This window comes from Psammomys obesus, unplaced genomic scaffold (genome assembly GCF_907164565.1).
Source record: "Psammomys obesus unplaced genomic scaffold, mPsaObe1.curated_primary_1811, whole genome shotgun sequence".
NCBI classification, from domain to species: domain Eukaryota; kingdom Metazoa; phylum Chordata; class Mammalia; order Rodentia; family Muridae; genus Psammomys; species Psammomys obesus.
Window position 1 is genome coordinate 9,194,945 of NW_026596234.1, and position 23,774 is coordinate 9,218,718.

General features: G+C 48.8%; 1 protein-coding gene across 3 annotated transcripts in view; it reads left to right on the forward strand.

The window, feature by feature from the left end:
* The first annotated feature begins 6,485 nt into the window (after positions 1 to 6,485).
* Zfp64 (ZFP64 zinc finger protein) overlaps positions 6,486 to 23,774 on the forward strand; it is a 53,479-nt gene continuing 36,190 nt past the window's right edge. The window contains exons 1-4 of one of the 3 annotated variants that reach the window (XM_055595991.1): positions 6,486 to 6,863; positions 10,207 to 10,446; positions 18,564 to 18,725; positions 19,374 to 19,436. In XM_055595991.1, coding sequence (XP_055451966.1) covers positions 6,818 to 6,863; positions 10,207 to 10,446; positions 18,564 to 18,725; positions 19,374 to 19,436 — 511 coding nt within the window. In that variant the 5' untranslated portion in view covers positions 6,486 to 6,817. The remainder of the gene's footprint in view (positions 6,864 to 10,206; positions 10,447 to 18,563; positions 18,726 to 19,373; positions 19,437 to 23,774) is intronic. The other 2 variants (XM_055595989.1, XM_055595990.1) reach the window with 2 other exon arrangements.

The following is a 23,774-nucleotide window of genomic DNA, read 5'->3' on the forward strand; positions in this document are numbered from 1 at the left end:
GACAACGGTCCTGAGTTCATTTCTCAGGTTTCCCAGACCTTACCTAAACATTCCTTGGTATTCTCATATCCCATACCATCCCCAGTCCTCAGGAAAGATAGAACGAACTAACCGATCCTTAAAAAATACTCTTGTTAAACTATCACAAGAGCTTCACCTAGACTGGGCAAAACTCCTCCTCTGGCCCTTTGCAGGCTACAAGCTCTCCCCAAAAAACCTCTATCTATCTTGCCCTTTGAGCTCATGTATGGATGACCAGTTCTAACTCCTGGTCTTTCAGCTAAATCCTCACCTCTTCCTGACCACCTGCTTACTCTTTTACTCTGTCATCTCCGTTCTCTTCTATGGGTCTTTACTGACCACTGTTTACCACAGCCACACACTAACCCCTGACCATCTAGTAACATCGGGGACCAGGCCCTTCTCTCCCCTCCAAACCAAAGTCCCCTATCTCTTTCTCCTCAATGGCAGGGCCCTTTCAAGGTGATTCTTGTGACCCCCCCACTGCTGCTAAGCTTGAGGGTTTCCCCTCACTGGATTCATCTATCTCACCTCAAGCCTTTCACCCCCTCTCAAGATAATGCCCCCTCCTCCATATCAACTCCAACAGGACCCTGCTCCCTTAAGCTCCAAAAGATGCCAAGATCAACCATCTTGTCTCAGGTTCCAGAGAAATGAGACTTCACTACAGGAGCTGTGTTCGACCCTACTAGATTGGATATGTATTTTTCCTCCTCTCTCTCTTGCCTACATAGGGATTCCAAGGTAATCCCTATGTATAGAGATTTGAGGTTCAAGAAACCATCATTAATAATAAACAGTCTCTCCAAATAGGGTTGGAAAATTGCTCTATGGGAGGCTGCCAGGAGCTGACTGAAATAGCCATCACCCTCACATCTATCCCACCTCTCTTATTTGATAGAATTTGTTTGCTTCTTCTTTGATCAAACAAAGGATTATTGCAAAAAATTGCCAGACAGATATGGAGGCTGCCCATATTGGTCTTGCCAAATCCGCACACCAACACAGAAGCTCCTTCACCTGTACAAACCCAGATGGGAAGGAGGCGTCATTGGAAAACTCTACCGCCACTACACAACTGATTTACCAATAAGTACTATCCATATCCAGAGAAAATACATCCCAATACACAACTGATTTACCAATAAGTACTATCCATATCCAGAGAAAATACATCCCAATCATTCAATCCCTGGGGATGGGAGAAGTAGAGAAGGTAATTAAACACTCCTCTAAGGTCATTACCTCTCTAACATCCCCTCTCCTAAATAATACAAACCTGTCATTTTGTCTCCTACTTCAGACTCTGACCTCGACATACAAGCTCTTAATGTGACCCAACTGGGCCACTTTAAAGCTTGCTGGCTGTGTGTCCCCCCTGGGACCAACTCAGAACTACCGCTGACAGCTTCTCTGCTGACTCTGCCAAGTAACCTTATTTCACCATTTACTAACTGCCCTGGCTCTGATGTTGCCACAACCCCCACTTTCTTCATATCACCCTCTTTGGCATGGCAGGCTGTTTCAAGACATCCAGGACACACTCTGTAGGAATGCTAAGTTCCTTAGAGTGTAATAAAACTATAATTCTTGATTCCCCATCTCAACCCCAATGCCCTACTGCTAACAACACCTCCATTCTTTGTAGCACTCAGGTGTACCATCGTCTGCCTGCTGGTTGGTCAGGAGTTTGCACACGCATGCTCCCCTTCCCCGAGCTGGTGGTGATAAATGAAAAGGAGCCCCCACCAATCCCGGTCGTGGACTCAATAGCTGCCCAGGCGGATAAGAGGGCAATTCAAATCTTCTAGCTGTTGCAGGAATCACGGCAGCTGTCAGGACCGGGACAGCAGGACTAGGCACTTCACTAACTTTGATTATCAGCTTTCTTCCCACTTCATCCAGGACCTCCAATAAGTAGCTCGGACAATAATAACCCTCCAAGGACAGATCGACTCGCTGGCAGCAGTAGTACTTCAAAACCGACGTGGATTGGATCTCCTCACAGCTAAAGAAGGTGGCCTTTGCATCTTCCTCCAGGAGGAAGGCTGTTTTTATGTCAACCAGTCAGGTACAGTAAAATCCAACAACTCCAAACAGATTTACAAAAACAAAGGGAACAGCTCAAGGCCTGTAGCTCTTGGGCCTTCGAGAACCCCATATGGAAATGGATTCTGCCCTTCCTCATACCTCTTCTGCTTGTCTTCCTGCTTTTGCTTTTTGTACCCTGTGTAATTAACTTCCTCTCTACATTTCTCCAACAACAAATGTAAAAATTCTCTAACCAAACCATTAATCAGTTACTCTTACAGGATTATCAATCTCTGCCCACAGAACCAGATGACAATGACCTTCCAATGGACCCTGATAGTGGGGTCCAACTATGCCCTGAGAATGACATCCTTAATCAGCAGGAAGTAGCTTGAAGAGCAAAGGTCACCCCATGCCCTCCCCAACATCACCCTTTCCTAGCTCCTCACTTTTTAACAAAACAAAAAGGGAGGAATGTTGGCATCCCTAAGCAGGCATCTCTACAGCCAGCCCTAAGGGACCAGCTGACCGAATTGGTTATCAGGCATCTGTGAGGTCCCCTATGGACCACCTGAAACTACCTGCTCATGCTCTGGGTCACCTTATAAGAGAACATGAAGCCCTCCTCTCCCTCTCTCTCTCTCTCTCTCTCTCTCTCTCACCTGCCCTGTCCAGAGATGGTCTCTGTGACCCCTTCCCTTAATGAACCTCCCATGTGGAACCAGTCACGTGGCGTGATTTGTGAACCAGCCGTGTAACCCTGTTGCACAATCTTAACAGTACCCCCTGAGGAATTATGCCACACAGCAGATCTAGAATAAGGACCTTTATTGGGAGAAGGAAGGACTGAAGGCCCGGAGAAGGAAGGACTGAAGGCCCGGAGAAGGAAGGGGTAGAGACAGTGAGTGAACCATGAAGGCAGAGAAGGGAAAAAAACAGAGGGAAGGGGAAAAGGGAAGGGGAGGGATGGGAGGGAGAGAAAGAGACCCGGTCTGCACAGGGGTTGGGGCTGGGAACTTGGCAGGCAACACCGAGCATACCTGGCGGCAGCTGCTGTGGCCCGTGATGATGTAAGATGTTGCTAGGACCCTGAGGACAGGCCAGCAGACCTTTTACCTAGAAAAACAAAGGGACGTTATAAAACAACAGCTATTTTTAACTGCCGAGCCACCTCAGCCATGGACTCTGATGCCAAAGCCCTTTTCTGGCCTCATTCATTAATTAATAATCAGTTAAAAATAAAAACAACAGCTGCCCTTAACTTTAAACGGAATCTCTAACGTTCCTGTGGTCCTGTTGCAGTTTTGCTCCTTACTGAGAAAGCATCCTTCCCCGGAACAACGGCTTGCCGATGTAGTTATGCTACTTGATTTTTCCCGACAGAAGCTTCTGTCACAGTTCATCGCAGATGAGGGTCTCAGCTCTTGGGCTAAGTTGGACCCCTGCATATTCAAACGAGATACTAGCTACTGTAAAGAGCCAAAAGGGTTCAAGAGTTTTGGGGACGGGTTACACAGACTGTCTTCTGGGTAAGGCAGCAAAGAGAAAGAATGCGGGAGAGGGATGACCCGGCGCATGCGCAAAAGGAGCACACGTGTCTTGCGGCAGTCGTGAAAGTGTCGTACTTATGTTGTGTTGGTGGTGACGGGTCTTGCTGGAGGTAGCCACAGAGATGCCTGATGTCACGCTTCTCAGGTCCTCTGGGGGCTGGCCGTAGAGATGGCAGTTTGTCAACTCCAACTCCTAACCTACAGACCTAACTACAGCAGATCAAATTCTTTAATTTGGGGGCCTGGTGGGATTCCTTTGACATTGGATCTCCAACTTTTAGGGGGGCAGGGTGGTTTTTTCAAGACAGGGTTTCTCTATGTAGCCTCGGCTGTCCTGGACTCGCTTGTAGACCAGGCTGGCCTCAAGCTCACAGAGATCCACCTGCCTCTGCCTCCCTGGGAGCTGGGATTACAGTGTGTGCCACCACAGCTGGCTCCAATGGTCCTCCTATAGCCAGTCTCTTGGAGGCCCTCCAACTCCCAGCAGAGATGACCATAATTCACGACTAGAGGCACCAAACCTCTATGGATCTGATGTTACAGATCCTGGGTAATGCCAGGGCTGGCTCGGTGGCCTGGGTTCTGGCTTCCAGCTCAAGACCCACAGGGCACACCTTCTTCCTAACATCTTCTTACAACCCTCAGTACCAGCGGAGAAAGCTTGGCAAAGGGTTCACACTGGCAAAAGATGGATGGCTTTATCTAAACAACAGCCTTACCTTTGCCCCCAAACAGTCACTGTCCATCATCTCCAAGATCCATCACTGCCTACACATTGGCCCCAAGGCCGTATTTCAATTTCTTGAGCCCCTTTGTGAGCCCACCAGTCTCAAAGCCCATATTTTACAGGCCCATGTTTCCTGCCCAATGTGTGCCAAGACCAACCACAGGAGGCTCTCTATATGTCAGTGCCTGTACCAGCTCCGAGTACACCAACCAGACTGGCAAACTGACTTTACAAAAATGCCTGCCAACAAAAAGCTCCACTCTCTCCTAACCCTTGTTGACATTTTCACAGGGAGGATTTTGGCATTCCCCCACCTCCAGGGAAACAGCAGGCATGGTGGCCCATATCCTCCTATGACATGTCAGCCCTCGGTTTGGCATTCCAACGACCATCCACAGAGACAACAATGCAGCCTTCACTTCACCTCTGAAGCCTTGAATGTCTCCAGGCAGCTTCAAATTCTGTACCATCCACCGTCACTGGGAAAGGTAGAGAGAGCTAATGGCCTCATAAACAAAGACTCACCAAGCTCTCACCTGAGCTCATCTTGGCCTTCCCTTCTCCTCACTGCCCTCACCCGCCTCCGAGACACCCCACCATCTCCTATAGGCTTCGGCCCTTTTGAGGTTCTGTATGGAAGGCTGTTTCTCCTTAATCACCATCTCCCTGTGCAAACTACTCCATTGGCCAGCTACTTACCCTGTCTCTCTCTCTCTCTCTCTCTCTCTCTCTCTCTCCCTTCCTTCTCCACTCTCACAGCTGCCTTCCCGTCCCCACATCAGCGGACTCAACCACTACCAACCCCCTTTCCCTTTCCTTTGGACCAGGTATGTCTCAAACAGTCATCTCCTAAGTCTTCAGAGCCCCAGTGGACAGGACCCTACATTGTGATTCTCACCACCCACTAGGGTGCCAAGCTCCCAGGTCATTAGTGTTGGTATCATCTATCCAGGCTCAAAAAGGGCCCGGCCCAGGATGGACGGTCCATCTAGCGGCTGGGAGGCACCACTCTCAGGTTCTGCACACAGCCTCAAAAACAGGTCCAAATGGTCAGACTTGACTATTTAGTCACTCTGTTTACCTCTTTCTTTTTCTGGGTCACATTCTTTCTCTGTCACCACAGGCACCAGGGACTATGACACCCCTGCCAGGTCGATTCTTTGTTTAGTTGTCTCGATCTTTGTCCAGCTGGAGGAAACTGTGCCAGTCAGCTCCAACATACTGCTGGGGGCTTCCAGAAACTTGGACTGACGGTGCTATGAGACCCACAGTGGCATCATGGTCCAGTCAGACTGTCCCTCTCAGGGATGTCGTGATGTTCTTTCCAGCCCAGTATCTCTCTTAAAATGCACAGAGAGGTATGACTCCCCCATGCTTTGCTTTACCTATAACCAGAGGGACAGGGCCTGTCGCACCCAAAGGGTCAAAGTACATGGGGTATCCATGGGGTTATTGTAAAAAGAACATCCTAAGATGGTGGGGGGAAGAAAAAAGAATGTGGCTGAGTATGGACAAGGACGGGCCAAACTTCTGGTTGGATATTCCCCACTGAAGTACAACGCTACATTAATAGCCTAAATCCTTGGAAAAACTGGTGGGCCACGGGGTAATATGAAGTGAAACATCTTCATACGCATATGATCAACAACAACAAAAAAAAGCCAGCGAGCCTACATCCTAACCCTGCCCTCCAGAACCTGGCAAACATAACCAAGAGCGTACAACAACAGGGGCCGCCCCTCCAGTCACACCTGGTATACCGGTTCCAATTTCAGGCAAAACACGAGGAAAATAAACCTTTCTCCTGGCTGGGTCTCATCCAGGAGGAGACCACCCTGCTGAGCCTCACTATAGCCTCCCAACCTAAACAACTGTATTCTCTGCTGCTCTGGGTCGCCATCCTCTGCTCGCAGTGCACGTGACCAGTCTGTTCATGAATCCAAGGGCTGATTCCCCAATCAAGGACTGCTACTCTACAAGACGACACTCTCTTCCGGGCTCTCTGGACATTCATTTCCCTTTCTGCCCTTGGACTCCAGCCTGAGCCATCTCACCGGCCAGGGCAGAGGACCCGTTCTGGTGCTACTGGATCTGTCCCGGTCGGGGGGGGGGGGGGGGGGGGGGGGGGGGTCCTCTCTCCCAGGCCGGCAGCTTATCCTCCGGTCCCCCGCAGGGTAAAATGCAAAGGCACAGGGCACCCGCAGAGTGTCCGGAGTACCTGGAAGGATGGAGGTGCTCCAACGTTGGGGCCTGGGTCTCTCCCAGTGTCCCCAGGAAAGCAAGCCTGGGAGCGGAGCTAGGTGAACCGGTCCAGCGCCCTCTAGACAGCGGAAGTGGTGCTGAGTGTACATCCGTCCCCGCCTCACAGAGTCGGGACCAGACTGGTTGGGTTTGAGGGGTGTGCGGGGGAAAATGCAAAAGCAAAGTCTCTATACGGTGTAGAGAGAGCCCTGTGGCCCCCGGGAGTGGCACCCCAAGGTCTTCGGCCATGAACGGGAGCGGCGCAGGCAACTGCTTCTCAGGATCGGTGCAAAGTAAGTGCTGGGTGGAGGCAGCTGGACTGGGGCCTGAGCACAGCTAGCAGGCCTGGGTCCCTGGGATTGGTTGACCGAACCAATGTATGACACCGCCTGTCAGCCCCGACTGCGCGCTGGGTCAGGAGCCCCTGGAACTCCTGCAGCACCCGCGGGAGGCTCAGCCAGGGGAGGCCATGTGGTGCAGAGACGTTCACCACCTCCCCTGGAGTTTGGGGAGTAGCGGAGGGAAGGAGAACGTGGGGTGACCCAGGCCAACTAGTAAGGAAACTTCTGCCTCAGTGGTTCAGGTTAGGGGATCCCTGGAAGGGCTTGAGGGAGGGGTTGCAAACCCTTCCCCTTACTCGGAGGAGGAGGGAATGTGGGTGAGGCTGGGGTGGCTTGCACTAACTTTAGGGTTCTCTGTTGTTTTCTTGACATCACATCAGCTTTTATTTTATCCTGTCCAAGTTCTTGGTAGCTCCGTGTGCCTTTGTTCCCAAAGTATGGGCCAGGGACTGAACCATTAAAGCCACCTAGAGCACCAGCGTGCACCCTGAGCCAGGCACCTAGCGTGCTAGCATGTGTTTAAAAGCATGATACTGGTGCGGCTGGGTCCGCCGGAGGCGAGGGTTGGGGCGGGGCCGGAATCACCGGTGTTCCCCTGCTGACCAGAGCACCGGAAGTTTGGAAAGCCCTGGACAAGGTTTGCAGACCTTCTTAAGTGCTGATGTTGGAGCCACTGGCTCCCAAACTTGCCAGTGTTCCCTGTATGACTTAAGGAGAGGTAGATGTTTTCTAGAATCCCAGTTCTCCACCCTAACACCACCCCCCCCCCCCAGCGCTTTGAAGTGGGAAATCAGCTCCCTTCATCAACTCATTTCATCAATGGCGGTCCTAAGAAAAGACCTGCCTTGTCCCCATTTTCCAGGCGGGAAAACCAGGGGTAAAGTTGATAGTGACCATTTCAAGATGCTAAGAAAAGCCACTGGTGTGACTTTTGTGAGTACCGGAAGCATAACTTGGTACCAAAACTCCATCCTGGACACCAATCTTGCACCACCGTGAAGACACTCTCAGCTGTGTGCAAATATGGCTTCATTCTCCGTGTTTCCCTGGGACTAAAGCTGTTCCTGTAGCTACCAGAAGTCCAGAGGAGGAAGCCTAGTTCAACTGTCCCCTTCAGCATCACTTTCCTTGGGACATCTACTACAGGACACCACAACACACAAATAAATGCCTTGTCTAGTCCTGGAGGAAATTGGACAGAATTGAAATAGCTTATAATTTGCAGAATATTGCACTGTACAGCCCCTGATGGTATTATACAAATGTGGTCTTTTAGTATTTAACTCCGCTGGTTACAGACATTATTTTATAATGTGTGGATACCGTGGATTACATGTTCCCACTAAACAATTACATGTATGAAGAGGTTTTTTTTTTTTTAATGTGGCACATGCTTATGTGGTACTATGTGGGGAAAATATTAGCTTCCCTATACAGTGAAAAAAAAAAAACAGATTTTAAGTATGAATAGTAAAAAATATGTTTGTAATGTCCATGAAAGGTACAGATGGAAAGATTATGGGGTTTTTGTTTGTTGTTTGTTTGTTTTGGTTCTCTGGGTTTGTTTGGTTGGTTTGGTTTTAGTCTTCAAGACAGGGTTTCTTTCTTTGTATAGCCTTGGCTGTCTTGGATCTCCCTTTGTAGACCAGGCTGGCCTCAGCCTCACAGAGATTCACCTGCCTCTGTCTCCTGAATGCTGGGATTAAAGGCTTGTATCACCATTGCCCAGCTAAGATTATGAGGGGCTTTTTTATGCCAAATTTTAAGGTTTCTTCTAGATTTTCTTTTGTAAATGTAAGTTTTATTATCATGCAAGGAAAAAAAGTTTTTGTTTTTAATTCTGTGTAGATAGGAATGGGTATGTGCTTATGCATGCAAGCGCTCATGGAGATCAGAAAAGGGCATCAGATCCCCTGGAGCTGGATCTGCCCAGTGTGGGTTCCGGAACCTGAACTCGGGTCCTCTGCAAGAGCTCTTAACTACTGAGCAATCTCTATAACTCCACAAACGAAAATTTTAAGAATAAAAATTCAAATGTTCATGTTGAGACTTACTAATTAATTGTTATCCTATTTAATAAACATTTATACAGTACTTTCTTTTGCTGTTGTTCTGAGACAGGGTCTAGGTGCTTCAGACCCCAAGACCTTGGAGGAGTCTTAAGAACCTGTCCCCCGGCCTCTACCTCTAGTGTCTGGGATTGCGTTACTGGCCTGTGTGCCTCCACCACCCCATTTTTAGAAGGTGCTGGGCATTGATGTCAGGGCCTCGGGGATGCAAGGCCAGTACTCTCCGGGTTAACTGCCTCTGAAGCTGTGTCACTTTCCAGGATAGAACTGGGTACTGTGTTAGATGCTTTGACATTCTCACTACAGGGTTAACTCTGTCTCATTGCCGTAGAAAGATGCTGTCCCTGTCAGCTAACGATGAATTTTAGTCTACAAGTATCAGAAACCTGAACTCCACTATTCTAACTGATTGATTGACTCCAGGGCTTCTTTCAGGGACCAGGGATGTGAGAACAAGAATCAGGGATTTTAGCGTATTTTCTCCTAATTAGCATATGTCTGCAGAAGTGCCACATTGTCTCTGCCTCCTTGTGCAAAAGCAGAGGAAGCCATAGGTGGCTTTTCTGCTCCCTTTGTCCTGTGTGTGTGTGTGCTGGAGGAGTTCACACATGTGCGCCACCATTGTGAACTAGTGGGTCTCAAGGTGATGAGGGGTTTGGAGATGTTGTGCTGGGATGAGGATAGTTTTCATAATGACCTTTCTGTTGGGATAGAGATGACCTCAGGACCCGTGAAGGACTGGCAGAAGGCAACCTCGGTGTTGTTCCTCGGGAACTTGTTTTGAGATAGGGTCTCTCCCTGGCCTGGAGTCTGCCAAGAAGGCTAGGCCACCTGTCTAGCAAGGCCTAGAATCCTGCTACCTCCTCCTCCCAATCCCAATCTTACAAACACACCCCACACCCAGCTTTTTACATGGGTTCTAGGGATTGAACTCAGGGCCTCATGCTTGTACGGCAAGCAATTTGTGGACTGTCTCCTCAGCCCCCAAAGAACTTTCCTGTAAAACATAAACCCCAGGCCCTTGGCGGTACCCATGATCAGCACTTTATCATGGGCCATGGCCCCCTTCTAGGGATGCAGCTGCTGGGATGGAATTTGGAGTAGGGTTGCTACTCCAAGTCGTTCCTAGGATGAGACAGAGACCAACCACTGGCAGTGTGGATGCCTCCTGCCATGAAGCTGGTATGTTTGGAATTAATCTGTGACTTTTCCTTTGTCCCGTGAAGTCCCAGAAGGCACCACGGTGCTGGTAGAACTGACCCCGGACATCCACATCTGTGGCCTTTGTAAGCAGCACTTCAGCAATTTGGATGCCTTCGTAGTCCATAAGCAGAGCGGCTGCCAGCTGACCAGCACGCCTGTGACGGCCCCCAGCACCGTCCAGTTTGTGTCGGAGGAGACAGTGCCTGCCACCCAGACCCAGACCTCCACAACGACCATCAATTCAGAGACCCAAACCATCACAGGTACATCCGGGCGGGGTGTGGGAGGGGTGGGCAGAGCCTGCATCCTCCACCTCTTCGGGACCTGTTAAGAAGGCCTGCCCAAGCTAACCCCTCAGTCAATAATTCTATTTCCTCATCATCATTATCGTCATCATCGTTGTCATCATCACTATTGTTGGGGGTGTTGAGACAGTGTTTCTCCATGTAGCCCTGGCTGTCCTGGAACTCTCTTGCTGTAGACCAGGCTGGCCTTGAACTCAGACATTCACCTGCCTCTACCTCCAGAGTCCTGGAACTCATTATGTTTAACCAGCACCACTGAGAAGCAGCTGCCGGGCCAGGTCTGAGAGCTGCTGGGTTCAGATCAGGAGCGCAAGCAGCAGCAAGAAATGTCAGGTGTTTAAGCAAAGCAAAGGTCAGGTCCCTAAAAGCTGAAACCTCTGGGAGCTGAGAAACAGGGGTTTGGGGTGTTAGCATAGTTGTTTGACAAAATGGGAACTTCTTAGGTTTTATCTTGTTTTGGTTTTTTTTTTTTTTTCAGTCTATAAGTGAACAGCTGTCTCCCCTCCTTGTACAGCCTCCTCACTCCATGTAGTTGGTCAACATAAACTACAGAGGCTTACAAAAATTAAATATAGCTAGAGGTGGGGGATGGACACGTAATCCCAGAGGTGGAAGCAGGAAGATCAGGAGTTCAAGGTCATCTCTGGCTATACAGTGAATTCAAGGCCAGCCTGGGGGGAAATTTTAACTAATTAAGAAAGAAATGTATTATACAGAATGAAACCATAAAAAGTTCTGGGGTCTGTGGCTGGAGAGATGGCCTCATGGTTAAGAGTGCTGGCTGCTCTTTGAGAGCAGCCACTATTGGCAGCTCGCAAATGCCTGGAACTCCAGCTCCTGGGGATCCAGTGCCCTCTTCTGACATCCAAGGGTACATGTGCGCACACATAATATTGATACACAGGTAGACATAAATAAAAATAAATCTTTTGTGTTCTAAAGAGCATATCATCCATACAGTGACAGATACACACACCTAACACGTCCATAACCCGCCTTAGAAACTGTAAAGTACCCAGCTCTGAGATGCTGGGTGCTGTAGGAATTATTTGATAATGCATTCCTTCATGATTGGACTACCCTCCCCAGAGGAAGAGACTCATAAATGTGACTGCAGTGAGGTTACTTGCTTTCTTCCCAGAAAAACAAAATCTAAAGACGAGCGTGTTGAGAGAAAGTTTGCAGCACCCTTCCTATATAAAGAACATCTAAAAACCAACAAAGTGGAAGAAAAGAGGCAAGTGGAAGAGTCAGTAAAAGACAGCAGAGGAATACAAGGATGTGCTGAGCACATAACAGGGTGGTGTCCCCACAGAATGAGAGCCAGGCACATGAAAACCAGGCATGTGTTCTGCAGATGGAAATTCCTAGACCCTGGACAATTTTATGATATCTTCCAAATTTTAATTCTTAGGTTTTAAAATTCTCTGTTTTAAAACTTACTGGAATAGTGGGCAGAAGAGATGTCTCAGAGGGTAATGGGACCTGCCAACAGGCCTGATGATCTGAGTCTGATCCGGGCAGACCTTGAGTTTGGCTCTCCCAAGGGTTGTCTTCTGACTTCCACACAGACACACTGTGATGTGCGTATGTGCACATACATGCACACACAAATAAATAAATGTGAAAGAATTAACAAAATGTGCTGTTAAATTCCTTTAAAGGGTTTGTTTCTAAATATTTACCCTGTAAAACTTGACAGCAGATGAAGGTTGTTCGTTACGTTTATCCTGTGGAGAAAGTGGGTTTTTTATATGTAACCATCAGGAGAGAGGTGGATAAACCATGTCAGACATGAGTACAGTGCAATGTACTTGAGTCTCAGAGACAGGGACCAGGTCCCTGTGAGGAGCACAGCAGGTTTGTGCACATGGAACAGTGCTGCACCCAATAAAGGCTTCTAGAACAGGCAGCCGACTCAGTGAGAGCCCACAGGGTGTGTTAGGGCATAGCAGGGACTGTGCTAAATCATGCACAAAGCAGCTGATCTTTGGGTCTGGCCAGTTCTGTGTTTTGATTTTTTTTTTTTTTTTTTTTTAGCTACAAAAAATGGGAATTTTTTTTCCAATTGAAAATTTTAAATTACGCTTATTTGTGCATGTGTACTAGCATGCATGCTATGTCACACATGTAGAAGCGAGAGGACAACGTTAGTAGGTTGGGTCTGTCCACCGTGTGCGTCCTGGGGCTTGAACTCAAGTCGTCAGCCTTGGCAGCAAGCACCTTTAGCAGCTGAATCATCTCAATAGCCCAGACGTTCTTAATTTTTGAGACGTCATCAGCCAAACAAAATACATCAATAAGCCTGACCAAACCTACAAGCTTCTTCTAGCTGACTCTCAGAGAACATTTACCAACCAGATCCACTGGAGCTGAGGAGCAACCAACTTCCACTTTATAAACTATTCATGTGCTGTTTAAAATTTGGGGCATGTGGGCTGGAGAGATGGCTGAGTGGTTAAGAGCACTGGCTGCTCTTGCAGAGGTCCCGGGTTCAGTTTCCAGCACCCACATGGCAGCTCACAACCTGAAACTAGTTCCAGGGGATACAGTGCCCCCCCTCTTGCTTTCTGAGGGCATTACACGAACACGGCACACATACTACAACTCAGGCCCACACACATGCACATAAAACAACTTGGAGTAACAGCAGAATTCCATGGGTGTTTTTAATCCTCCCAACATGTGTGTCTGGAGAGGTTTTAGAACTTGAAAATAAAATAAACCTTCAATGAGGTGATCAAGAAAAGGTAGAGACAAGAAGTCACCTTGGAGGTGGCCTACCGTGACCTGCTTGTTTCTCAGACAGACAAGGAGAAACTGCCCTTGTGAAGAGCTGTGTCCAGGAGGACCCCACAGACCCGGGGCTGTCCAGGAATGGGTGCTCAGGCATTTCCCTGAGGAGACTTTGGCTTCCCAACTAGAAAGAATTGAAAACAAATAATGAGGGAGTCCAGCAGGTGGAAGGCCCTGAGCTACACCCTGCCTGAGGCCTTTGCAACACTCTGGCTTTGTTTTTGTTTTGTTTTTAATCTGTTCCCTCTGCAGGAAATGTCTTTCCCAGCTTTGCCTGGCTGATGCCACCTGGTGACAGACTCTGGCTTCCCTAGCACCCATGCACGCTCGAACACACACACACACACACACACACACACACACACACGGACACACACCCTCCACATATGCAGCAGCACCGTGAAGTCCTTGCAGTTCCTTCCAGTGAACCCCATTTCTTAACACCCTAGGTCCCTGGCAGGCAGTTTTCCTCTGCCTAGAACTGGCTTAATTCTTATGCCCGTATCTGAGTTTTCTGAGCTTGGCTTGGGGCCATTTCCTCAAACACACACACAGTGTATTCCCTCGGGCCAGGTCATTTTTCCTGGTGAAATGATCAGTGGAGAAGCAGACCTCAGGTCTGTCCACCTCTGCCCCATGAGGTCACCGCTGTGGCGCTCCTTAAACTCTGTACACCCAGGGCATTAATTATGGGCTCTGGTGGGAGAATTTGTTGCTTGTTGAGTGTAAACATGGTCTGTGGGAAGCCGACCCCACAACCAAATAGCAGCCTCCTCTTCCATCCCTGTAGCTCTCCAATGGTCTACGCCTCCTCTCAGCATCGCCTGCCTTGCAGCCTGCGTGTGCCCTGTGGTTTTTGCACAGCAGGCCAGGCACGGGGTCCTCTTGGTACCCAGCTCAGTGAGTCCCAACAATCTAAGCCCCAAGACAGACCCCAAGTATCACATCCCACCCTCAGTTTGCTGGCTCCAGCCACAGCTAGAGTTCCTCATGCCTGGGCTGCCACAGGAATTCTGTAATAGTCCACTAGAGGGCACAGGTGGTCGCCGGGTCCATGAGCTATTGCTGTTCACAGTCTAATGTGTTAACATCAAATGTCGGGCCTCTGCCTGACTTAGCTGCCCCTCTCCAGACAACCAAATAGGCAGAGTCCTGCTTGCCTTTCTCTGCCACAATTGTCTATCACACTCACCACCAGTTTGCGCTTAGCTGTCAGTTCCAAGACCCACTTGTAGATCAGGGTCCTTGGGGAACTTATTAGACCCCAACACCCAGATTCCATCTCAGAAGGAACCAGGATTTCTAGGGCAGAGACTCCGGCATCAGTGTAATAAGCTCCCAGGGGACCCACTCCTCTCCCAGATTGGGAAGTCAGTCACTTGGCTCAAGGCCTCAAGGCGCTAGCTCCCTCAGGGCTATAGCTCCTGATGGCTCCCCTGCCCTCATCCTGATATTGCCCTTGATGAAGCCAGGCCTTCGCTTGGGCAGTCCTGGCTGCCTAGGAGCCATGGAGCCACCGGAAAAGGGACAAGGGCATTAGACGTTTTCCATACTTCATTCCTAACCCTCCCAGTTACCCCAAGAGATAGGGAGGGAAAAGCCCCATTTCCCAGATGAAGTAACTGAGGCCAGAACTAGCAAAACGGCTGTGTAGGTAAAGGCACCTGTTGTAAAGCCTGAAAAACCTGAATTTAATCCTGTGGAGGACCCACGTGGTGGAAGGGGAAGACAAATTCCCACAAATCCTCTGACCTCTCCATCTGTGCCATAGCACACACAAATAAGAAATGTAATGGAAAGAAAAGGTGAAGCCTCACAGCTCATTCTCCTTAGCCTGTGACTCTGCCTTGGGGTGACTCGTGGATCCCACATTAGTGCCATCCCTAGAATGACCCCAGCTGGCCCTGCTGGGTTTCACCTGCCCTACCCCCATGTGTCCATCTGATGTCAAACGTTGACATTCAGATCATTGGTGGCCACAAGTCAACCAAAGAGCGCCCTCTGGCATGAGAAAGAAGATAATCAAATCAGGACTTCAGGCAGGGATCAGAGCTAGAATATCACCATGTCCCCACTGGCCTATAGGCAGAGACGGGAGGCAGGTAGGAGAAGCCCACTAGAAGGCTGATTCATGAGGCCCAGGCTTGCCTTTCACCAGGGTTGTGAGCATCTCGGGAGCTTACCGAACACTGCCCTCGTTACCACACTCTGGGGGCTTTTCCCCACAGGGGCTTCCCTGTTGAGACAGCTGTGGGACAGAAAGTAGAAGGCCACCTCAGTCTGCCCCACCAGCCTGTTTTCAGTCCCAGGTCTCAGGGAAGCCCTCAGTCCCACAAATGGCAATCATGAGCACAGTGGCTGAGAGCTCGCTATGGTGGGTCTCAGGTCTAGGTCAGTCCAACTTTAGTGGCTAGAGTTGCTGGCCACACCCAGAGCCACTACATTCCATGGACTTGAATGGTCCCATTGACAGGGGAGGAAACAGGCTCAGTGTCTCAGTTAGGGTCACTATTGTGATGAGACACCATGACTAAAGTGACTTGGGGAGGAAAGGGTTCATTTGGGTTCATCTGGCTTCCTCATCACAGTTCCTCATCAAAGGAAGTCAGGGCAGGAACCTGACAGACGGGAGCTGATGCAGAGGCCATGGAGGAGTGCTGCTTACTGGCCTGCTCCTCGTGGCTTGCTCAGCCTGCTTTCATTTAGAAGGGTGATTCTCAACCTGTGGTTCGAGACCCCTTTGGGGCCTGAACAACCCTTTTACAGGGGTTGCCAAGACCATCAGAAAATACAGATATTTACTTTAAGATTCATAACAGTAGCAAAATTACAGCAATGAAGTAGCAATGAATATAATTTCATGGTTGGGGTTGGCACAACATGAGGAGCTGTATTAAAGGGTCACAGCATTAGGAAGGTTGAAAACCGCTGTTAGCGGACCTAGGATGGGCTGGGCCGTCCCACAGCATTCACTAATTAAGAAAATGCCCAACAGACTTGCCTGCAGCCTGATCTTACAGAAACATCTTCTCAATTGAGGTTCCCCCGTCTGATTGCTCTAGCTTGTGTCAAGTTGACATAGAATTGCCAACACAGCTGACCCCTGTCAACTTGACAAACTTATCATTTTTCAGTTAGAACCTTTCATTTATCATTTATCTCCAAGATGACGTGTTACTGTTACCACCCTATAAAACATACATAGTCCTTACAAATTCAAACACAATCTGTGTTTAATCTCTTTAAAAATATCCAATTTCTTTAAAAATCCCAAATCTCTTTTAAAAGTTCAAAGTCTTTCAGCTGCGGACTTCAATAACAATCAAAACTAAGTTAAATATGTCCTTCAAGAGGGAAGAACCGGGGCACAGCCACAATCCGAGCAAAGCGAAACCAAATTCCAACAGTGTGAATAACTCAATGTCCAGTTATCTGGGATTCACTCACGGTCTCCTGGGCTCCCCCCAGGGGCTCCGTCAGTCCTCCAGCTCCGCCCTCTGCAGCACACAGTCTCCCAGGCTCTGACTGGCTCCACTTCACTGCTGCTGCTGTTCTTGGAGGTCATCCCATGGTGCTGGCATCTCCAAAGGTGCTGCAGCTGGGCTGCCAGTAGCCTCTCCTGGGCTGTCTTCAGGGCCTCCAGCCTAGCTACACAGGGCCGAGCCCCAGCTGCTCTCCGTGTTCCCTTCACACCTTCAAAACCAACACCACCTGGGTGACTCTTAACGATACCAAGCTCGGGCACTAGCGTGGGCACAACCTTGGCCGCCTCTGGAACACAGCTTCTGTGCGCTGACTTGCCAGATTTCACCTGAGTGACCTGAGTGATGATGGTTTCTGCTTAATCAACATTAATTTCTCAGCTCTGCCCGACCACCCAAAGGTTTTACTTCAGGAATTCTGGTCTCTTGTTAATCACAGCTGATTCTTCAGCCCCTCTGACTGGAGATCTGACCACAGACTCTTCACACAAAAGGCCCAGGAGTCTTTGGTCCCCTCTAAACTTCACAAGCCAGGCCTCCATCTTCCGCACTGCTCTCAACATTCTTCTCTTCCAATCTTCCACAGAGCTCTCGACACTCAACGGCTTTTTAGCCCAAAGTTCCACAGTCCTTCCACAGTCCTCCTCAAAACCTGGTCAGGTCTGTCACGGCACATCCCATATCCTAGTACCAACACCAACGTGTCTTAGGCCAATGTGTCTTAGGCCAACGTGTCTTAGACCATGACCAAGGCAACCTGAGGAGAAAAGAGTTTATTTGGCTTACACTTCCACAGCACTGTTCATCAAAGGAAGGCAGGACAGGAACTCAAACAGGGCAGGAACCTGGAGGCAGGAGCTGATGCAGAGGCCGTGGTTTATACCCAGACAGATGGAAGAAGCTGTTCCAAGCAGTGGCTCTCATACCCAGCAAGTGCTTTTTAGAAGCCACATTCCTAGAGACACCCGCAAATGTCTGATTCAGTAGGTCTGGGGTTCAGTCCTGAGGAAGCTCCAGCGTGAGGACTGAGGTGGCGTCTCTACCATGTAGCTCCAGCTCTCTGGTACTGCAGATGTAGACCAGGCTGGCCTGGAACTCTGCCTCTGCCCCCTCAGTGCAGGGATTAAAGTTGTACGCCACCACATCTGGCCACTTGGTTGGTTTTTTTTTTTTTTAATTAATTTTACTAGTAAAAAATAATTGCAAAGCCGGGCATGGTGACGCACGCCTGTACTCCCAGCACTCTGGGAGGCAAAGGCAGGTGGATCTCTGATTTCCAGGCCAGCCTGGTCTACAAATCAAGTGGAGGACAGCCAAGTCTACACAGAGAAACCCTGTCTCAATAAATGAATGAATGAATGAATGAATGAATGAATGAATGAATGAATGAATGAATGAATGAATGAAGTAGCAATGATGATAGTTGCAAATAAAAAAGTCACATAGCAAAATTAACCAATTTCTTTAAGGTTTTTGTTTTGTCTTAATGTTTAGGAGTGTTTTCCCTGTGTGTGTCTGTATTCCACTTTCATGCCTGGTATCAGAGCAGACCGGAAGAGGGCCCCAGATCCCCCGAAACTGCAGTTACAGGTGTTTGTGAGCCAGCACGTGGGTGCTAGACACTCTCAAAGAACAGCCAGTGGTCTTAGCCATTGAGCCACCTCTCCACCTCACACACACCATTTTTGAGTGAGAACGGAAACTCCACAGATGTTCTCTCGTGCTTCGATAGCTGGAACGGGTTATGTCATTATCCCTCATGACCCTGTGGAGATTGGTAAGCACTGCGCTCTTTAGTTTCAGCTCCAGAGTTCGTCTTTGAACATGGCTATCAAACTTTCTTGCCCACGGAGAGCAATGAAAACCAGACAGCCACCGTGATCTCTCTCCCCACCAAGTCACGTACCAAAAAGCCCACAGCGCCCCCTGCTCAGAAGAGGCTCGGCTGCTGCTATCCAGGTAAAGGGGGCAATGTGCACTGTATGTGCCCAAAGGGTTCTTGGGGTTAGTTCTAATGGCAGGGAAGCTGGAGCCTGACACTGTAGCGTGAGCAGACCTGGAACTCACTACATAGCTTTGGTGGACCTCGAACTCATGAGTCTCCTGCCTCAGCCTCCAGGTTTTAGAGCTAGAGGTCTCTGCCACCATACCCAGCTTCTGCACCTAAGTCTATATGCCACATGTGCCTGGTGCCCACCGAGTCAGAAGAGGGCATCAGATCTTCTGGAACTAGAGTTTCAAGTGGTTGTGAGGCTCCGTGTGGGGGCTTGGGAACTGAACCTGGGTCCTCTGGAAGAGCAATCAATGCTCTTGACTGCTACATCATCTCCAGCCCTCGCTGGTTCTCATGAGTCTTTAGTCTCCTCTAAACGGTGAGTCTGTCTCTTTCCCTCCTGATGGCATCTCTCTAGCCTATGGGCCATGTTGTAAGTTGAGTCCGTGTGTCCCTCTGCTGGCTCCTTGTGGGTTTTTTTAGGTTGTAGCAGAGCAGTGCTGTTCTGTGTCAAGCATGTAACATCAGTGTCTTTCCTGCGTCGCTGGCCATCTCCACGTGGTGAGGGAAGTCTCTGCCCCTCCGCTTCCCTCCGGACTTTTCCCTTTTTTCAGGTTGTCAGTTCAAGACTGCCTACGGCATGAAGGACATGGAGCGACACCTGAAGATCCACACGGGTAAGTGACATGTCGTTAGCTAGGGTACCTGAACACCCACCCAGCGAGGAGCTGGGGACCCAGAAATGTCAGCCATAGGGCAAGGCCCAAGCCTCACGGAGGCCACAGGAACACGGGTACAGAGTAAAGAAAGACACTGTTTATACGTGTGATTTCTGTTAGAAACATATTTAAAGCAATAAAAAGCCAGCAGTGGGGTAAGTAGGTGCTCAGTAGGAGGGCCGGGGCCTGCCATAGCTGTATGAGAACTGGTCTGCCATAATTCGTTAGCAGGTGGCTGTGTGCTGAAGTAAATGCCTGTACATGCTTATCACATCAGAGAAAGAGAAGATTTTTTTTTTCAATGCTGGAGATCAAACCGGATAATACACATGCTCTGTTTTGGTTGCTTTTATTTGACTTGTTGTTGATGTTGATGGCTAGAAAAGATTTCACTGTGTAGCTCAAGCTAGACTAGAACTGCTGTGTAACAGGCTTCCTTCCGACTTTATACACCTGCCTCACTGGGGTCATAAGTGCGTGCCACCATGGACCTGGTCATGGTGTTTGTTTTGGTTTTTTGTTTGTTTGTTTTTAAGGATAGTAGTTTTCATACATCTGCATTTGTTACCTGTGATGCAAAGGGTGTGTGTTCTCTCTGCAGTATCAAAAGGGGAGAGTAGTATGGTTTATTTTAGAACAGAAGAAAGGGCCAGAAAGACGCTCAATGGGCAAAGGAGCTTGCCACGAAGCCCAATGACCTGAGTTCAAACCCTGACACCCACATGGTAGGAGAGAACTGACTTTGGAACATTGTTCTCTGACCTCCATGTGTGCTTTGTGACCCACGAGCTCAAATGCACACACACAAATTTTAAGGTAATCAAAAGTTTTAAGGAGAGAAAAACATCCAATGCGTAGAAAAAGAAGAATGAAGAGTTAGGGTGTTTTCATTGTCTTCATATAGTCCTCCTTTTAGACCCTCCTGGGCTTGCTTTCGGGGAGCCCTCTCCCCCCAAAGATGCCAGAAACGAAGGCTATTCACTTCCTCAGATAAGAAGAAGCGGCATCTGCAGTGGCCACACTGGCCCTCGAAGACAACGCTGACCCTTCCTGCCAGAGTGCCAACCCCAGGCGAGAGCTCCTGTGCTGTCTTCTCAATGTGGTTATTGCTTATACTTCAACTACTATTGAATGCACAGAGGCAGGGCCCTGTAGATACAGAGGCCGGCTCCAGTACTGTTGTGGATTGCAGATGTTTCGTATAGGGAAAAGAACTGCTGAAGTCTGAGAGGCTCCTGGTCACGTGACGTAGCGGTATGCATTCAAGAGGGAAGTGTGCAAAGGTGAGGGAGTGACGAGTCCTCTCGTATTTCACCCACCATGTAGCCTCAGCCTTTGGAAACTCAGTAGCTAACAGTCATCGGCTGTGACCCTTGAGTGCCAGCGGATTCCCCATTAGACCTCATCCTGTCAGGTCACGTGGATTTATTCTAATTACTCCAATATTAATTTTCATAAGCAAGCAGTTACTTTCCCCATATGAGCTCCGTGGGTTAAGGTTTCGTCAAGTAAATTGCACTCATTATCCCTGACAACTGGGAAAAGGAGGGCAGAATATAAACGAAGGTGTATAAGTTACTTTATTGATGATTCGAGAAGTTGTCCAGCCAGTGCCACTTAAGGAAGGAAGGAAAGGTGGGTTTCTGGGTTTTTTGTGGCTCATGGCTTGAGGGTACCGTCCATGGTGGCAGGAGCATGGGGCAGCTGGTCACATGGCATCTGCACTCAGGAAGCAGAGAGAGATGAATGCTGATAGTCAGCTCGCTTCCTCCTTCTTATTTAGTTCAGCCCACGATGGTGCCGCGCTCCCTTCTCAGTTACAATCCTGCACACACCCTCACAGACAGGCTCAGAGGGGTGTCCTAGGCTTCTCCTAAGTTGACAGCGAAGATGGACCCTCGCGTGGTGCGTCAACCTTAGATCTGTTCTGTACCACTTCTGGACACGCCCCTGCCCAGCAGGACCGTTGACCTGAGGGTGTCCTTACTGGCTGATTTAAGGATGGTGGTTAATAGCCACTGGGGGTTGGTAGCACTGAGGAACACGTGGTTCCTGCCCAGCAGAGCCACTGAAAACCAGCCGCTGCGTCACCAAGAGCCAACACGGCCGTTGCAAGCGGGCAATCCTGTGGGCACAGGCAACCACCATGCAGCTAATGGTGCTGAGAGATGAGCCATCCGGGAATTTGTAGTTTGACTGTTAGCAATCTCAGTGAAATAATTTTACTTTTGCAATGTTGAGGCATTGTGCGTGCAAGGCAAGTGCTCTGCCCACTGGGTTACAGCCCCAGGTCAACAAAAGTATCCCATTAAGGAATTGTCAGATGTATCCTTTTTTCTCTATGTAGCCTTAGCTGTCCTGGAACTCACTCTGTAGATCAGACTGGCTTCAAACTCATGGAGATCCGTGTCTCTGCCTCCTGAGTGCTGGGATTAAAGGCATGCACCACCATGCCCAGCCTGTCAGATAGATTAAGTGGCAAACCTTCTCTGACATGATGGTGATCAGCTCTGGCAGAAAATGTGTCAGTATCAGACTCTGACCCACAACTGTAATCCCAACACTTAGGTGGCACAGGCAGGAAAGGAAGATCAGGAGTTCAAGGCCAAACATGACTACACAAGCAAGATCAAGACCAGCTTGAGTTACATGAGAACCTACCTCAAAAAAGGAAAGGAAAGGGGAGGCTGGTCTGGTCTACATGGTAAATTCAAGGACAGCCAAGGCTATGGAAAGAGATCCTTTTCTTTGGGGGCAGGGAGAGGTTGGGGGTGGGGGACAAGGTAGGAGTGAAAAATTTCCTACTTACAACACCTTATTTCCTAATATACCTCAAAGTCAGCAGCCTTTGTAGTCCCCTGTGCAGTATTCTGATTTTTTTTTGCATGCAAATGTAAGCCTAAGACAGACACACTTATTTATCTATCTATCTATCTATCTATCTATCTATCTATCTATCTATCTATTTATTTATTTAGAGACAGAGTCTTATATAGCTCTGGCTACCCTGGAACTCATGCAGATGAAGCTGGCCTCAGAGTCACAGAAATCTGCCTGCCTCCACCTCCCAAATGCTGGCATTAAAGGCATGTGCCAGTACACCCAGCTCCAGACACACAATGTTATTGTCTCCTATTAAGCAGATACGGTATTCATCTTCCCACTCGATAGAGTTTGTCTCTATTATTTGTAAACTTAATTTTGTGCATGTGTGCATGCATGCACACATTCTCACATGCACACCATTGTATCCTTGTGAAGGTCAGAGGTCAAGTATCATGTTTCTGCCGCATGGGGGGTCTCAGGAATTGAACTTGGGTCACCAGACTTGATGGCAGGTAAGCCATCAAGCATCTTAATGTTGCAGTCTTTGCGTGGCTGTGTCTCTCTCTGCTTCATTCTTTTTTATTGTCAACTGGGGAATTGACTCAGTAATTTATGGGACCATCCATAAAGTAAAATCACTCAGCCTTAGCTGTTTAATGATGTGGAAATGACAGAAACGACTATATGAGCAAAACGAAGTCAACAGGGAGTGGGGTTGAGTATGCTGGAAAAGCAGGAGAGCCCCGGATTCTAGTCCCAGCTTTGTAAAGAGGATGAACTAAAGCAATCCACGGATTGTACATTTGAACAAGTGTCTGAATAGATGTAAGAGGCCGTGGACCAGGGTGTGTGGCTCAGGCAGTAGAGCACAGCCTGATGGGGGTGAGGTTCCCAACACCTTGGAAGTAGAATCAGACTGTCAGAAGTTGAGGGTCATGTTTGGCTTCTTAGCAAGTTCAAAGCCAACGTGGGATGCCTGAGACTCTGTCTCAAACAAACAAACAAAAAGACATTAGCTGGCGGGAAAAGTAAAGGAAAAGTAAGCCTGTGTAAAAAATAATTAATTAAAAGAGGTGGGACTGTAGCCAGCTATGGAACACTTGCACAGCAATTCCAAAGACCCTAGTCTGTTCCCTAACAACACACACACACACACACACACACACACACACTCACTCGCTCGCTTAATAAATAGGGGTGCTACAGGTCAAAGTGAGCCATTGCTTACAGACTGATATGTGTCATCAAGGGTTAGATTCAGCTGCCTAAACAGAGAGACCTAAACAGCACCTTAGGCAAGATAGCTGTGTCCCTCACCTAACTTCAGGGAAGAAGCAGGCAGTCGAGGAAGGCAGGCCACTCTGTGTAAAGGGAATGGAGAGAAGACGTGGCTGTTTCACATTACATCAGTGTCCTTGCGTAAGTGTGTGTGTGTGTGTGTGTGTGTGTGTGTGTGTGTGTGTGTGTGTG